At 40.9% G+C, this 19,282-nt stretch overlaps 1 protein-coding gene across 1 annotated transcript in view; it reads left to right on the top strand.

The window, feature by feature from the left end:
• The window catches only part of TUBGCP5 (tubulin gamma complex associated protein 5), a 1,009,385-nt gene that overhangs the window by 928,184 nt on the left and 61,919 nt on the right, over positions 1 to 19,282 (top strand). Inside the window, exon 21 of the mRNA XM_044072063.1 lies at positions 10,317 to 10,405. Within this exon, the coding sequence (XP_043927998.1) occupies positions 10,317 to 10,405 (89 nt within the window). The remainder of the gene's footprint in view (positions 1 to 10,316; positions 10,406 to 19,282) is intronic.

Raw genomic sequence — 19,282 nt, 5'->3', positions numbered from 1 at the left:
AGATCATAGATCTGTCATCCCATTAGAAGTAGGTGTAAGCCTAGAGTTTAAGTAAATGGGGTTTTAGTCAAGATGCAGGTGATTGCAGTTTTTTAGCGAACTCTGAGTTAGTCATACATTCTGGCTGTATAGATTCAGACATGTAGAAACTTTGGCAATAAGGATATTTTCCTCTTACCTCTCAAGGCTGAGTCGTCTCAGAATTACCATATACGGCATAGTGAGATTGTGGTGGTGTAGGGCCTATCCTCCTGCTGTGCCATGATTTCGAGATTACTAATTGATACACTACCGCACCATTGCTTCATTATTGCACCACAGTCCACCGAAAATAAGCAAATACATGCATACATGCTTCATCCTTTCTGGCATTCCCAGCGCTACTGTCCATTGCTAGGTCTATTTGCTCCTCCAGACCTTTTCTCTGAGTAAGCTGGGTCTGGTGTGGATATTACGAGTATCCTAGGGAATTGTGTTAACACCTTCTGCTGCTGAGTGGGGTTATTTTTTGACCTACTCTTGTTTACTCACCCCTCCTCCGCATTCATCGATATATGTGCAAGGGTTACTCCACTCAGTGGACCACACTTCCCCTCAGTGAGCATCTACAATGAACTCCCTCCCTGACAGTGCCTCAGACATCTGAGGTGCTAATCAAACCTGGGTTGCCTGGCTTGTAATTAGAGCTTTATCCCTCTATGCCATGGTACTGGCTTATGCATGCCATTATTTTGATTAAATGCGCCAGCTCAGGTTCCTTTATTTTGACATGACATGCTGACCTTCTCATGGTCATCACGTGGAGCGTGTGATGAGTACACTTTTCTGGCCTCAGTTTTTTCAGTCTGCAGTGGGCGATTGTTTTCTCTCTACATTTGTTTGCATTATTCATTTTTGAAACTACTTCTGCTACACACTTCAGTGTAGCCTTTACTACCTAATGTGTGATTCGTGGAACACATCTTCAGTACTTTGCATAGTCACCATAGTGACCACCTTTAACATTCTTGTAAGAAAAGTGCAGTCCGGTTCTGAACTGTCTGCAAACAGCTACACTTAACTTTGAACCGAACACCACTCTTAAGTATTCAACTGTGGTACCACCTTTAACATTCCTATAAGAAAAGCGCAGTCCGGGTCTGAACTGTCTGCAAACAGCTACAGTTAACTTTGAACCTAACACCACTCTTAAGTATTCAACTGCGGTACCACCTTTAACATTCTTGTAATAAAAGCGCAGTCCAGTTCTGAACTGTCTGCAAACAGCTACAGTTAACTTTGAACCTAACACCACTCTTAAGTATTCAACTGCGGTACCACCTTTAACATTCTTGTAAGAAAAGCGCAGTCTGGGTCTGAACTGTCTGCAAACAGCTACAGTTAACTTTGAATCTAACACCACTCTTAAGTATTCAACTGCGGTACCACCTTTAACATTCTTGTAAGAAAAGCACAGTCTGGGTCTGAACTGTCTGCAGACAGCTACAGTTAACTTTGAACCTAACACCACTCTTAAGTATTCAACTGCGGTACCACCTTTAACATTCTTGTAAGAAAAGCGCAGTCCGGGTCTGAACTGTCTGCAAACAGCTACAGTTAACTTTGAACCTAACACCACTCTTAAGTATTCAACTGCGGTACCACCTTTAACATTCTTGTAAGAAAAGCGCAGTCCGGGTCTGAACTGTCTGCAAACAGCTACAGTTAACTTTGAGTATGTGTCTACCTGTTTGAGCCAATATTCATTTTCCCCTGGAGAGCACTCTGCTTTGGCTTGTAAGCAGCCCCACCACCACCACACACACACACACACACACACACACACACACACACATCTTCCACTTTCTCTTATTCCCTTCTGTTAGCAAATAGTATCCATAACTGATCAATACTGTGTGTTTGTTAATTTAAACTATGACCACAGTAGCCTACTGATACAAGGTTATCCTGTTTTTCCACCTGAGAAATTAAGAAATGACTTGGTTTCAGAGCAGTCCTTGGTCAATTGTGATTGTTTCTTAACACATACTTGTCTTTGCTTTGTGATTGTTTCCAGCCCCCTCATACGAGCAACTAACAGGATCTCTACCGGCAGCCTCCCCACCCTGCCCCCTATTCCCTCCTGCCCCCAGTGGTCCCACCTTATTGCACTCAAACCCTCCCTCTTTCCAATAGCCAACCACAGCACTAACCCAACACCACCTCCTCCATCTTCCCACTATCACACCTCCTCAACTAACATGTACAAGCATACCTTTCCTATGCTCACTGCATGCACTCTCCTTGCATATCTTACATCCTACCAAAGCTCCATCATTCCCCCACTCAACCACTACCACTGTACTACTACTCACACCACCACTCATGTCTCACCCACACTCAGCTCCCCTTCCACCAGCTCAAGAACCATCACTATGCACCCCCACATATTCTACCAACTATATTACTCAAACATAAAGCATCCCTACAACTTAACATAGAAACCCTCCCACCATACCTATTACCCACAGAGCACAATCATAAAGTTTCCCTTATAAACAAACACATTCAAAAACTGAGAAAACTAATAATCTCATGCATATCAAAACTAGCCCTAAGTGAAGACATCCACCCCAACCCTGGCCCTACCATCTCCAACCCCAATCCTCATAATCAGACTAGAAACCACAACTTCTCCCATATTACAGCCAATAGAAAGCCAAGTGACTTCCTTCTACTAAGCCTAAATATTAGAAGTATATCCAACAAAGTCCATGAACTCCATGCCACCATAGACTTGTACTCCCCAGATATAGTCATCCTGACAGAAACCTGGCTAAAACCTCACATTACCAGTGAGCAAATACTCCCTACAGGTTACTGCATACTAAGAGTAGACCGGCTAAACAAAAAGGAGGTGGTGTAGCTATAATATTTAAACAGCATCTAAACATCCAGATCTTAAAATCATCAGCTGCACAAATAGGCAATGAAGAAATAATATATACCAACCACAAAATTAACCAAAACAAAACCATCAACATAATTGGATGCTACTTCCCACCTGGCCAAAACATCCCTCCACTAGAAAACCTCCTCAGCTGGTCTACCCACCATCTCCCCCAAGAAACTATCATCTTAGGTGATTTCAGTATTGACTGCAATCCTGTTCTGGCAACAATCCAACCCATCATGTACACCTTCATGGCTAAACCCAACTAGTCCAGTCGCCAACCAGGATAAATAAAAACTCCAGCAAGCACACTACCCTGGATTGGATACTAGTCAGTAAGAGGCCCCAGTCATATATAACAGGCTGCTTATCAGATAGCCTCAGTGATCACTCCCCAACATTCCTACTCAAAAAATACCTATACCAAGCTAAACCTGTCATCTACCGTCAGATATGTAAAAAACTAAACTTTAACCCACTCACATTCATCTTATCCCTCAAAGAATGTAATTGGCATCCTCTAAAGTACCTTAGTCTAGATGACGCAGTTGAATTTTTTAATACTACCTTCCTGAACATCCTTAATTACCATGACCCCATAAGATTTTCCAGAACCAAAGCACAACCCTCCCCATGGCTACAGAAAACCACTAAGTCAGAAATGAAAAACAGGGATAAAGCCTGGGAGCACTGGCACAAAACCAAAACCCTCTCAGCTAGACAGAAATTCCTAGAACTACGCAATAGAGTCAAAAAGCTAATAAAACAGGACAAATTCCAATACTACCAGTCTGCCCTAGACTCCTCACAACACAGCCCCAAACAATTCTGGTCCTCCATAAACTCCATCCTCCACCCAGGTAAAGTCAGTACCTCTCCTCCTAACATCCCTCACTCCTCAGAAAATATTGCTACCTCATTCAACACATACTTCACCCAAACTATACTATCACTAGCTAAACAACACAACCCCCTCCCCTCCAACCCACACCTTCAACTAGTAATCTTCCCACTGCCTTCTCTTTTTCTCCTGTACCTACCTCCAACATAAAAAAACTCTTAACTAAACTTAAACCCACCAAATTAGCAGCAGACAACCTCCCAAGTGAATTAGAAAACAACTCTCAAAAATCCACAAATCCACAGAAAAAAGCAAATTTATTCCTCTGACGTCTTGGCTTTAGCCTTCAAGGAGTAAAAAACATAATGACACACTTCATTTATATATACAAACTTAATTAGTAAAACAATAAATCAATAAATCAATTAGTAATAATCTAATTTAAATAAATACTCTCCAATTTAAGTATTCATTAAGACCTTGTGGGTACATAGCATTAAATTTTAAGATATACATAGCTTCCTTATATATCAAAGCTTATTTAAAGTATGAAATATTATGCCAAGAACAATTAGTTTTTTCTAAAACTGTGGCTTGAAGTTCTTCATTTTTACTATTATGAAAGTTCTTAAAATGTGCAGCTACAGAACTTGCTTCTCTATTATTAATAATGTCCCTAGCATGTTCCAACAGCCTAACTTTAAATGACCGTTTGGTCTCACCAATATAGAATTTCTTACATGGGCATTAAGGGCATAAATCACCCCTTCAGAGTTACAGCTGAAAACACCATGAGTGTTAAATCTAACATTATTAATATGAGAAAAATTATTAACCACAAAACTACAAGCTTTGCATTTCCCACACTTCTAAGTACCACTGAAAAATAAACTACGTTGTAAACTAACCACAGGCATCTCAAATCTGCTCTTTACTTAAAAAATCTTTTATATTCCTACGTCTTTTGTATGAAAATCGTAAATCAACATCCAACCATAAAGACACATTATGTAGGGAACTGAAATAATTCCAGTAATGATTAACTAACTTAACCATTTCCCCACTAAAACAACCATAAGTTGAAACAAAGTATAAAATGTCCCTCAGCTTAACTTTAACATTTTGCACATGTGAACACATAATATAAGCTTTATTAACAACTTTTTTGTATCTGTAACCACAAAACCTATTATAACTATTTTGTATAACTTCCTTATTATAACCCCTTTGACTAAAAGTATGCATTAATAAATTAAATTCCCTATTAAAAACAGCTTCACTATTACATAGTCTAGAAATCCTAAGAATTTCACTATATGGCAAAATTAATATTAAAAAACAGTCCATACATAGTTTAAACCTAAATTCCTAAAAACACCTAAACCAAACCTCTAACTACCTAACACTCACTGCCTTTTTTTTCTCCGTACCTACTCCAACTAAAAACCCAAACCTTTAACATTCCTATAAGAAAAGCGCAGTCCGGGTCTGAACTGTCTGCAAACAGCTGCAGCTAACTTTGAACCTAACACCACTCTTAAGTATTCAACTGCGGTACCACCTTTAACATTCTTGTAAGAAAAGCGCAGTCCGGGTCTGAACTGTCTGCAAACAGCTACAGTTAACTTTGAACCTAACACCACAATTAAGTATTCAACTGCGGTACCACCTTTAACATTCTTGTAAGAAAAGCGCAGTCCGGGTCTGAACTGTCTGCAGACAGCTACAGTTAACTTTGAACCTAACACCACTCTTAAGTATTCAACTGCAGTACCACCTTTAACATTCTTGTAAGAAAAGCGCAGTCCGGGTCTGAACTGTCTGCAGACAGCTACAGTTAACTTTGAACCTAACACCACTCTTAGGTATTCAACTGCGGTACCACCTTTAACATTCTTGTAAGAAAAGCACAGTCCGGGTCTGAACTGTCTGCAGACAGCTACAGTTAACTTTGAACCTAACACCACTCTTAAGTATTCAACTGCGGTACCACCTTTAACATTCTTGTAAGAAAAGCGCAGTCCGGGTCTGAACTGTCTGCAGACAGCTACAGTTAACTTTGAACCTAACACCACTCTTAAGTATTCAACTGCGGTACCACCTTTAACATTCTTGTAAGAAAAGCGCAGTCCGGGTCTGAACTGTCTGCAGACAGCTACAGTTAACTTTGAGTATGTGTCTACCTGTTTGAGCCAATGTTCATTTTCCCCTGGAGAGCACTCTGCTTTGGCTTGTAAGCAGCCGCACCACCACCACCCCACACACACACACACACACACACACACACACACACACACACACACACAAATCTTCCACTTTCTCTTATTCCCTTCTGTTAGCAAATAGTATCCATAACTGATCAATACTGTGTGTTTGTTAATTTAAACTATGACCACAGTAGCCTACTGATACAAGGTTATCCTGTTTTTCCACCTGAGAAATTAAGAAATGACTTGGTTTCAGAGCAGTCCTTGGTCAATTGTGATTGTTTCTTAACACATACTTGTCTTTGCTTTGTGATTGTTTCCAGCCCCCTCATATGAGCACCAAACAGGGTCTCTACCGCCAGCTCCACCCTGCCCCTATTCCCTCCCACCCCCAGTGGTCCCACCTTTATTGCACTCAAACCCCTCCCATCTTTCCAATAGCCAACCACAGCACTAACCCAACACCACCTCCTCCATCTTCCCACTATCACACCTCCTCAACTAACATGTACAAGCATACCTTTCCTATGCTCACTGCATGCACTCTCCTTGCATATCTTACATCCTACCAAAGCTCCATCATTCCCCCACTCAACCACTACCACTGTACTACTACTCACACCACCACTCATGTCTCACCCACACTCAAGTCCCCTCCCACCAGCTCAAGAACCATCACTATGCACCCCCCACATATTCTACCAACTATATTACTCAAACATAAAGCATCCCTACAACTTAACATAGTAACCCTCCCACCATACCTATTACCCACAGAGCACAATCATAAAGTTTCCCTTATAAACAAACACATTCAAAAACTGAGAAAACTAATAATCTCATGCATATCAAAACTAGCCCTAAGTGAAGACATCCTCCCCAACCCTGGCCCTACCATCTCCAACCCCAATCCTCATAATCAGAGTAGAAACCACAACTTCTCCCATATTACAGCCAATAGAAAGCCAAGTGACTTCCTTCTTCTAAGCCTAAATATTAGAAGTATATCCAACAAAGTCCATGAACTCCATGCCACCATAGACTTGTACTCCCCAGATATAGTCATCCTGACAGAAACCTGGCTAAAACCTCACATTACCAGTGAGCAAATACTCCCTACAGGTTACGGCATACTAAGAGTAGACCAAGCTAAACAAAAAGGAGGTGGTGTAGCTATAATATTTAAACAGCATCTAAACATCCAGATCTTAAAATCATCAGCTGCACAAATAGGCAATGAAGAAATAATATATACCAACCACAAAATTAACCAAAACAAAACCATCAACATAATTGGATGCTACTTCCCACCTGGCCAAAACATCCCTCCACTAGAAAACCTCCTCAGCTGGTCTACCCACCATCTCCCCCAAGAAACTATCATCTTAGGTGATTTCAATATTGACTGGTAATCCTGTTCTGGCAACAATCCAACCCATCATGTACACCTTCATGGCTAAACCCAACTAGTCCAGTCGACAACCAGGATAAATAAAAAACTCCAGCAAGCACACTACCCTGGATTGGATACTAGTCAGTAAGAGCCCCCAGTCATATATAACAGGCTGCTTATCAGATAGCCTCAGTGATCACTCCCCAACATTCCTACTCAAAAAATACCTAAACCAAGCTAAACCTGTCTTCTACCGTCAAATACGTAAAAAACTAAACTTTAACCCACTCACATTCATCTTATCCCTCAAAGAATGTAACTGGCATCCTCTAAAGTACCTTAGTCTAGATGACGCAGTTGAATTTTTTAATACTACCTTCCTGAACATCCTTAATTGCCATGACCCCATAAGATTTTTCCAGAACCAAAGCACAACCCTCCCCATGGCTACAGAAAACCACTAAGTCAGAAATGAAAAACAGGGATAAAGCCTGGGAGCACTGGCGCAAACCCAAAACCCTCTCAGCTAGACAGAAATTCCTAGAACTACGCAATAGAGTAAAAAAGCTAATAAAACAGGACAAATTCCAATACTACCAGTCTGCCCTAGACTCCTCACAACACAGCCCCAAACAATTCTGGTCCTCCATAAACTCCATCCTCCACCCAGGTAAAGTCAGTACCCCTCCTCCTAACATCCCTCACTCCTCAGAAAATATTGCTACCGCATTCAACACACACTTCACCCAAACCATACTATCACTAGCTAAACAACACAACCCCCCTCCCCTCCAACCCACACCTTCAACTAGTAATCTCCCCACTGCCTTCTGTTTTTCTCCTGTACCTACCTCCAACATAAAAAACTCTTAACTAAACTTAAACCCACCAAATTAGCAGCAGACAACCTCCCAAGTGAATACCTACAAATCGCAGCTGATGCACTGGCCTACCCAGTATCCATCTTGATTAACCGATCTCTGTCAGAAAGTTACGTTCCCACACTGTGGAAAGTATCACATATAATTCCCCTCCACAAAGGCGGATTCTCTGCAGAACTAACCAATTACCGCCCCTTAGCTATTCTCTCTCCACTCTCCAAAATACTAGAGAGATGCATACACTCTCAGGTCTCAGACTACCTCCTTACTAACAACCTCCTTTCCAGTACTCAGCATGGTTTCCGACCAAACCATAGCACCACCACTGCCTTACTCTCCTTTACTAACACTATCCTTCAGCATAAAAACAATGGCTATCTCTCCTCTGCTACTTTCCTAAACCTAGCTAAAGCATTTGACATGGTCCCACACAAACAACTTATCTCTGGCCTCAATAACCTATCCTTCCCACAATCAGTCACCAACTGGTTTCAGAGTTACCTGTCTGACCGCCAACAGTCCGTTGTATGGCAGAATGACATATCTCCCCAACTACCTGTCTCCATAGGGGTTCCCCAAGGATCCATCTTTGGACCCCTACTCTTCTCTGTTTACACCAATAATCTAGCCTCTGCCACCAAACATGGCACACTCATACAATACGCAGATGACTCGACCATCATCTGCTCAGCCCAGTCCCTACCCAAACTGCAAAAGTCACACAGATAGCCTTTTCCTCTGTTGAAGCATGGTTATCCGATGCCCAATTAATAGTCAACCCAAACAAAACTAAACTACTCATCTTCCAACCCACCAAACATACTCAAAACAACTCTCACTTTAACATCACAGCAAAAGACAACACCACTATATACCCAACTGAGCACACCAAATTGCTAGGAGTGGAAATAGACAATAAACTAAAATTTGACATTCACATATCCGTGACCATAAAAAAAGTCCACAAAAAACTTGGAGCGTTATACAGAAATAAGTAATTTCTCACCAAAGCAGCAAAGATTTCAATAGCAAATTCCCACTTTATCTCCACCCTACTTTATGCCTCTCCAATATATACCAACCTAAGGCAATGTGATCTAAACAAGCTAGAGACCTGCTACAACAAAATCGCCAAATTCACCACAGGGGCATCCTACCATAGTCACCACTGTCTCTCACTTGCTGAACTGGGCTGGCTTGAACTCCCTCACCTCCTTCAGTGGTATCAACTCTCACTCGCCCACAATATAGTAAACCATCCACTAAAATGTCCCATCCCTCCAGAATCTACTCCAACCCTATCGCACCACCAGACCACTAAGATCCAGCAACAAAAATCACTTGCAGATCACTAAAGCCAATAACTCTGCTGGTGGAGCACTATTCTCTTGCGCCATAGCCAAATTATGGAACTCACTCCCACCCACAATTACCTCCGTACCATCATACACCCACTTCAAAACTTTACTAAAAGCACCTAAAAACATGCTGGCTATGCCCTTGCAACTCCCACTCTAATATCATCCACCCCATCCAACCACTACCTTTCTTTCCACTCCACTAACTACCTTGATTATAGCAAGCTCAGATGCTCATAAGCCTAGTACATATTATACAGCAGGAACTTCTCATTGTAACATTTGTTAATGTCTGTTATGTACTTCACAGATAAAGATTCTAGTTGTCTACTGATGTACTATGTTCTTCATCTGTAAATATGTTGTAAGTAATTGCTATGTTAAATTGTTAATCGCTATGTAATCCAATGTAACTACTGTCTGTTTATTTTACTGTGGAGCTTTTCTTCCCGGGCCTCCGCTGAAAATGGACCTACATCCAGTCGGACACTCCCCGTCAACAAATTTAAATAAATAAATAAAATAAGTGAGTGTGACGTGACAGCAGTTATCTTGAAAGCTGTTAAATCAGGGTAAACACTTGAAACTGTGCATCATGCTAAGAAGAGGCTGGCTGCAGAAACTGTTTCAGATGTAGAGGAGACTCTGTAAAACTAGTGTAAATTACTGTAAAAAAACTAATTGATTTCTTTTAACTATTTTAGGTCAGTTTTGTACATGAAGCAATAATGAAAGTGTTAAATCTGGTGCTAATGTTCTCGGAACGGTGGCAAGCTGGATTGGGAGCTTGGAAGTAAGTTAACAAATTTATTTTACTTTGTTTTGAGTAGTTTGTCATGTAAACAGTTCATGTATTAAATTACTGCTTCTACATACTATTGCAATTTGAAGTTTTGGTACTAAATGCACTCTTTTCCAGCCTCTTTTACATGAGACATAATAAATTAGATTTTAAGCAGGTTGAGTTTTTTCCCACTGGGAATGCTAAGCAAAGAGCAGGAATAGATGCAGAACAATGAGGAGAGGATGTTGTTGCAAAGTGAACAGGACAGACAGGTGCAAGAGATTGAGAACTTAATGGGATCTAATGTCAAGCAATGTAGAATTCCACACACACTGGGATGGGGATCTCCATATAGATCTACGTGAAGGTTTGTGAACAGATGTAAGCTTTCAAAAAGGAAAATAATCAAGGTGTGACTAATTTGGTAGCAGGGATCTCTTTAGTGGACCACTGTTGGGATTTCCTGCATGAGATCCCCATTTTGGCAAAACCCATATCATGTGTAGCACTTGTACTCAGTGGGACCTGAAGTACTAGTTGGAGCATGCAGTTTCATGTTGCATGCCAGCCCGGAGGTGTTGCATAGTACTTCACTCCCCACTTCTTTTCTGATGCTCACACTCTAGTGAGAAGTTGAGCTTCCACTCTGTGTTATTGGACAATGATGAGGGAGCTGGAAAGGGGTTTCCCAAGCTTCCATCTGTGTGGGAGTTCCTTTCTGCAGCCCTTCTGTACTTGAGCACCCATTGTAGGAAAGTAAACAGTCATCTGACTTGGAGGCCCTGATGTCCTACGTTGAGAAGTTAGTGGTCAAAGTCAAGCCCAAGAATTCTGCTGTCATTGTTTCCTCCAAGATGTCTTCACTATATGGCCGCGGTTGAGTAGACTCCCATTGGTGGTTTTCATACGGATCACTCTTTGAAGTAGTAACCTTTTTGAATCAGTCTCAGGCAAGATCTGACAACTGTCTAACTTCCAAAGCCCTTTCCTTTTCTGTCTCATTCTCCCCACTGATGTTGGCACATTCCCAATTTAAGAAAGAATCTAGCCTGCACCACGTTCAATTCTTTCTTGCTGCAAGCATTGCCAAATGTCTGCCCCTCTCATTAGCCTCATTGTTAGTGGTAAAGCATGTTTTCAAAGAGACCTTCAGTCTAAAAAACCCTAGAAGAACAGTGGCTTCACCATAAGACTTACAAATTCATGTTGAGAAAATCTGAGAGATCCTTGGGACCAGCTACCACTGCCTTTTGAAGTACCTGACCGGGAACACTGTATTTGGAATAGTCATCATATCAACCAGAGGGATGTCTGAACTCCAAGTCCTTGTGTGCAGGGAGCCCATTTTAGTTTTCCATAGGAACTATCATCCTGTGTACATGCCCCTCTTTATGCTTAGTCATTACAAAATTGCCCTTAAACCATACCATTCACCTGCCAGCATTTTTCTCTAATTCCCAGAACAGGAGGCTGAATATGTTGCACTCTTTAGAAGTTCACAGGCAGCTGAGATACTGCCTGTATAGAACCAAAAACATGATCCAGTCTGTACTTAAATGGCTGGTTAATTGTAATAACTTTGTACTCCTTTTCCCACGTGAATGCACTGCATGGACAGGTCAAGCCCCACTCTGCTGTGGCAGTGACTGCTACTGCAGCCTTTATTAGGGACATGAGCACAGATGCCATCCTATAGGCAGCCAGTTGGTCTTTTGTCCAGACTTTCTGTAAACATTATAGGCTGGATATCCTATATACAGTGGAGCAAGCTTCCAAATGGCTTTCCTACAGGGTCTTCTTGAAAGTCTTTCTCAGGTATACTAGCAGCCATGAAGCACGTTAGATGAGATTCAGGAATGTTCCCAAAGGTTTTGACTGCAACAGTGGTCCATATGAAGACTGTAGTACAGTTGTGTAAGCAACTTACAGTAATAATAAGAGTTTGAAGTAAGATCAATGTTGCAGTACATTTTCCCTCCCTCTGTCCATGCTTCATCATTTGTGAGAATCCTGATCGTCCTTCCAGCTGATTTCTTATGTGTGTCAGGCCTGGCAGTAAGGAGAGCAGCCAGTGGGAGGGGGTAATGACCAATTCTGCCTCCCTGCATACCACTTGGACTTTATGGAGTTTATCTTGGGGCAGCTGAAACACTGCATTACCTGTGGGTTTTAGGCAAAAGAAAGACGTAAAAATGGTACAGGTTGTCTCCTTCTTATGTTGGTAATATGCTGCCATCCCTGGAGCATGAGTCAGTCCAGCAGCAGTGGGTCAGTACAGAGCTCTACAACTCTGGCTGGATGTCAGACCTCGGCTGAGCTTGAATTAAAAAAAAATTACTAATGCAGCTTCTACTCAAACATATGCTATCATAAGTTCCTTATACAGTTGTTCTTTGTCACCACACCAGGTGGACTTGAAGGCTGCCACATGGCTGTGCTTAATTTGACATATTCTGGGGTTTGACCTTGTGAGTGTAGAATCATTCAGACAGGGACATTTCTGGGACACCAGCACAACACCCTCTGCAGGCCTTTTTGATCTTTGGCTTCACCTCCTGCATGTACTTCTTGTCATACCGGCAGCTTAAATTTATTCACACACTCAGTGTATGCAGGCCACTTGAACTATGCATCCAGTGTCAGGAAAGCACAGACAGCTCTCATTATGAGACTTTTTCCCACCCCACTCAGAGTCAGTCTGGGATGCTGATTATGAACACACTGAGCACCCTACCTGGATTGTCAGGGATAATGACACTTCACACTCTGTAGCTCACTCCTAATGGCCCGTGATTTGGAGAGTCTGTTAAGCTCAGCAAGCTTTACCTGAAGGTAAAAAAGAAGATTCTTGGATCATCCTTTCTCTAGCCAAAACCTAGGCTGCTATGTTGGTGACCTGGAAGCACCTGGATTCTGCTTCTCCTTCTGTCAAGGATGTGGATGCCCTCTACAAGTCTTCAGTGAACTAAAGTGACATTTTTAACAAGTACCCTAATGCTAATATGTGACATCTGTGACCTAGCATAGGATGCAAAGGATACAATATTTATCAACCCTGCAACTATTCTGTAGCATAGAGAGATAAAGACCTGACAGTGATTCTGATGAAATGGGTTCAGTTAGGGGTCCTGGACTCTGGAATGACCATGGCAGAGACATTGGCTGACCCATCCAGGCAGAGGGAAGTGATGTGCTTATTACACTACTGACCTTTATGAGGGTGTGGAAATGCTGTGCTACATAAAAGCCTGGAGATTTACTCTTGTTTGGCAACATGCCAGAGGCTGTCCCAAGCAGCAGCAGCAACATTCACCAGGATCCTAGTCAGTTTGGTGAGAGCAATCCCAAGTGACTTAAACAGTGATCATTTCCTAGCGATGGCCTCTCAGTTCATGAGGGATGAGTGGTCTGTTTGGCTTTAATCCGGTCCAGGAATGAGTGGGTTACTGAGCTGTTGCCCAACATGGGAGTGACTTTAGTTGTCGCCTTCATAGGGAGAACAGATGAGCTGATTGGTTGCTGGTAGTGGAGCCATTAGTTTGGAGGGATTATGTGGCCAAAAAAACAATCAGCTCTGCCACCTGCCACTGGACAAGAATGCCAGAGCTTTGGACAAGGCTGGCAAGAGGCTTTTCTCTTCTGCCATTTTGGCCATTCCTGCCCATAATCATCAGTCTCATCTGTCCTATTAATTTATTTTATTTCTAATTTGTTTACTGGGATAGAGCACTGATCAGTATGGGCCACTTTCATGCTCAGCTGAGGACAAATGCAAGAAATACAAGCAGTCATGTCATATAAATAAATGTGAGCAATGGTTATAACAGTTCCAGTACTTGTTGCTGGATCATATGCTGGACAGTCTTACAACCCTCCCTGACAGTGTGGTTAAGGAGGCTGTTTTTACTATTTCTACAATGAGCTTTCATGGAACCCACTGCAGTTTAATCTGCAAGTTACATTAGTGGAATGCTGAGGCTTTCCTCTTGTATAAAGGCAAATCAGCAGCCCTTTCTTGGTTTCATTTTTCTGAGAATCAGACTCTTTGTTCAAGCATCTCAGGAGCTGATTGAAGATCTGTGATCTTTAGAAAAGAGAAGGCTCAAACCACATAGAAATAAATGGAATTTGTGGGAATAGTGCATGCAGAACAATGTTCAGGAGGATGAGTGAGGTTTAAGAGAAGGTAAGAATTGAGCAAGTCATGTTATGTTGGCATTGATGTTAATTGTTAAAAAGAAAATGTATGTATAATGTTTGAAAATGGAAAATGTTTGCTTTGGTTTTCTTTTCTGTGATTATATGTGGACCTATATCATTGTCTACAGCTGAAGAATGTAATAAAGGTGTTTAAACAATGTTCCACAACACCAAAATGTCCTTATCTGGATTTATCAAGTATAAATTAATACCACCTGAAAATATAAGTAACTTTTTATTTATTATTATTTATTTAACATTTGTTTGCCAGGATAGTCCAACTGGACAACAAGTGTCTGTTTTCAGTGGAGTCCTGGGGAGAAAAACTCCATAAGTTTACACAGAGAAGAACAATTTACAAAATAGACATTACAGAGTAGTAGCATACAGATTGTAGACTTTACAGCCGTTAGTGTACAATAAGAGGATATTCCCTGTTTTGGTTGAAAATACAAGTGCACAGAATATACAGTGAGAGTAGATAAGAATCCGGTAGAGCATTGCAAGATATTTCACAAGTGAATAAGAGTATATAAATGTTTAAGTTTTCCATATATACATTCAAGCAAATATACATGCAAGAGTACATATGCATACACACAAACACACAGACACACACATACATGCACTCATATATAGGTTATTGCACACACATGGATAGGTATAGTTAGATGGTGTTGTTTGTGTTGTTCAGGACAGATGGGGTGTAGAAACAGTAAGTGGACAAGGCTTCAGGGGGTCAATTACAGGTGCATAGATGGTTGGTGAAGAGGTATGTTTTAAGGAGGCTTTTGAAGGAGGGTGTGGAATTTTGTAGTCTGAGGTCAGGGGGAAGGTTGTTTGATATTTTTGCTATTTCATGGGCAAATAGGGATTCCTTGGAGTTGTTTTTGCATGTGATGGTTTCGATTAAGGCTTTGTTGGGGGACCGAAGTTGTCTATTTGAATTGTAGAAGTTCAGCATGCCAGTCAGGTCAGGGGTTTTCTCTGGATAGTACAGAATTAAATGAGCTAGGCTGAATTGATGGTACCTTAATAGTTTTGGAAATTCAAGCCAGTGCAAGGCTTTACCCCAAATCACCCCTGTCACTGAGGCTAAACTCCTAGGAGTTACCATTGACCAGCAACTCAGATTCACAAAGCACATAACAACCATCAGTAAAGTCCACAAAAAGCTAGGTTCCCTCTATCGCTGTAAAAGTTATCTAACCACCGAATCTCGAATTGCAAATAGCCAGGACCCACCTTCTATCTACTCTACTTTATGCATCCCCAGTTCTAACTAATCTATACAAAACTGACCTTAATAAACTTTCCATCTGTTACAACCAAATTGCTAGATTCGCTACCAATGCCAAATGACAATCCCACCACTGCCTTTCCCTACAAGCCTTGCACTGAACTTTTCTAGATTACCATACCAGTTACATCCTTGAATTTGAGAGACCCTTATTTTCTTTTCTTTATTAATAGGACAAACTATAAAGCAAGTAATTAAGGGAAAAGAGGACATCCCGGCCTGGTTCCTCTGGTCAGGCACAGCTTTTCAGAGAGAAACCATCCTACTGTAATTCTCACCTCTGACCCTTCATATAGGTTCCTTATTAATATCTTGAAAACTTCAGAATGCTTCGCAATCATAGTGAAAAGCAAATAAATTAAGACAAGAAGACTGTACCATAATAACGTTCAGAATAATACTAAACACAGACCTAAAAAATTGTGGACGTCCATTAAAAAAATCTTATATCCTGACCAAAAATTCAACCCAAACCCCTCTCTCAGTAACTGAGCACTCAAAACTGCAATACAGTTCAACTCTTAATTTATAGATAGTATAGCAACTCTGACCAAAGATTCCTCACCACATCCACTTTCACCTTCAGACCTTTGACCACATATTATATAAAACTACTCTTAAACAAACTTAAACAGTGCTCTTCTTCAGCAGATGACCTACCAAGCAAGTACCTAAAACTAGCCATCTCAATTGTTGTAAATAGGTCAGGTCAGGAATCTCATGTTCCCTCTCTTTGGAAAAAGTCACACATTATCCCTCTGCACAAAGGAGGAAATTCAACAGACCTTAATAACTTTAGACCTATAGCAGTCTTATCTCTCCCCACCAAAATACTTGAAAAATGTATTCAGAAACAATTGAATTGCTAGACTATCTCCTGCAGGAAGAACTCTTACCCCCTACACAACATGGCTATTGTCCTTCCCATAGTACTACCACTGCCCTTCTAACCTATATGAATTCTGTCAATAAAACTAGAGATAATGGCAAACTAGTCTTTTCCTTATTTCTGGACTTGTCTAAAGCCTTCGACATAATATGTCACAGCAAACTTCTACTTCAAATGTTCTCACTAGGTCTCTATCAGGGTCTATATTAGTTCCGCGAAAATCCATTACAGCAAATACCAAAAGATTGACACATATTAATCGAACACACTAAACCACGAAATTTAAAACATCGAACAGTCATAGTCGGCCAACCCCACCACCCGCTACATACTACCTACCCAAATAAAATAAATAAATAAACCACATACAAACACTAACCAAACCCTACTCCTAACCCTAAAGTAAAGCACCAGAACCCAGCTTCTAACACTACACGAAACCCCACATACACAACTATCTATGCACTGTCCTTAACCCCTCCCTAACCCTAAGGTCCATAACTACCGCACACTTCCCCTACAGAGATATATCCTAAAAAAATAAATAATACACATAAATACATTGAACAAAACCCTACTTCTAACATTACACTAAATTTTACATACATTACCTATCTATACACTTACCTTAGCCCTACCCTAAGGTCCATACCTATCGCACACTTACTTTATGGGGCTATACCACAGACGGGCCAACCAAAACACTTCGGATTTCGCTGTTTTGGACCTTTGGCATTTACGTAGTTCATGCAATACATGTCGATCATTTCGTATTCACGGAAACGGGGTTTTGATCGTCTGATAGGGACCCCTCTATCAGGCCACCCTAATGTGGTTCAAAAGCTACCTGTCCAATAAGTTCCAGTCAATAAAATGGCACTCCATGCTGTCTCCTTACCTTCGTGTCACCACAGGTGTATCACAAGACTCTATCCTTGGTCCCCCTCCTCTGGAACATTTTCAAAAGTCCCTCTGTCATTCCATGCAACAAGCCACCCTAATACAATACATAGATGATTCCATCCTCATTTGCACGTCTGACAACATGGTACACCTCCAAACAATTACTCAGGAAGCTCTAACAGCCACTGAAACGTGGCTTCCTAACTCACAACTCATATGCGTAACCCAAAAATGACCAAACTACTACTTTTTTCCACCCGAATTCCTATCTCATGAAAAAAAATAAATTTAAAGTCCTCTCTCTTGATAATACAACTATTGAAGTCACTTCTCATAGCAAACTATAAGGGGTGATAATGGATGATAATCTTACATTCGTTCTGCATATACAAAATTGCACAAGCAAAACTCATCAAAAACTAGGGATGCTTTACGGGGCCCATAAAGTTCTCACGACACAACTAAAGCTGCACTTGCCACTACTTATCTCCTCCCCACTCTTCTTTATGGTGCTGCCATCCTTGCTAACCTCCAGGCTTCACAAAAGTTGAAACTTGAACAGTGCTAAAACAAAGTTGCTAAATTTGCAGCAATACCCCTTTGAGAATCCACCACTCTATAGCACTGAAAAGCCCTAATTAGTTAGAATTACCACATTAACCAACATATACACTTCTTACCACCTATAAAATTATCCAGCATCCATCTTCCTGTCCAGCACTAAAAGAACTTTCTACACAGCTGTGTTCCTAGTCGGTCATTGCAATACAGCAAGCAAAAAACTCCTTTCTGTATGCCAACCTAGCAGATCTGCTGGGCATTTTATGTACTCGTACAAGATTGCTAAGGACTAGAACTTCATACCTGTGTCCATCAGGTCTATACCCTCCCTCCTATCTTTCAAAACCACCCTGAAAGACTTCCTAGCCAAAATATGTTTTTTTCTTACTCAACACCAGGATAAACTATATCCCCTAAATATGAACAAGTACCTTTTCATTCCTTATACCTCCTTACTGTCCCTTCTTCACTTGCTTCCTTACTAAGTCTCTTCACTGACTTTCTCTGTAAGTATACCATAAGCCTGTTTTTCCCTCACTTCATATTGCAATTCCCATATGTATTAGACTGACTAACCTTTAATTTCTCTACAGACTATCTAAAATTTCTCTAAATATTCAATGATTGTCATATACCTTGAATCGATTCTTAGCCAATATTTTTATATTGTCTAATTTGTTATGATTAAACTGCAAATGTCTTTGCTTTATTTTTGAAAATTATGAAATTATTGTTCTTACAATGTTTTGTACTAATTTGGAGCTTTTCTCCTCGGGCCTTTACTGAAAATGGGCTTCTGCCCAGTTGGGCCTTCCTTGGTAATCAGCCGTCAGTAAATAAATAAATAAACAGACAAACCCTAATATTTTTTCAAGGAAAACAAATTTTACCATTGCCCTATTCATAAAATCTCAGCTAACTGTATCAAATGCTTTCTCTACATCAAGACTCATGCTTAGTGGTGGTTTCTTATGATCTGCCTCCCTCTAGATCATCGTTTAACTAGTATTATTATCAGATGTTTGCCTCACCT

This window comes from Protopterus annectens, chromosome 5.part0 (genome assembly GCF_019279795.1).
Source record: "Protopterus annectens isolate FY-2018-M chromosome 5.part0, PAN1.0, whole genome shotgun sequence".
In the NCBI taxonomy this organism is placed as follows: Eukaryota; Metazoa; Chordata; order Ceratodontiformes; family Protopteridae; genus Protopterus; species Protopterus annectens.
This window is presented reverse-complemented; position numbering and strand designations above follow the sequence as displayed.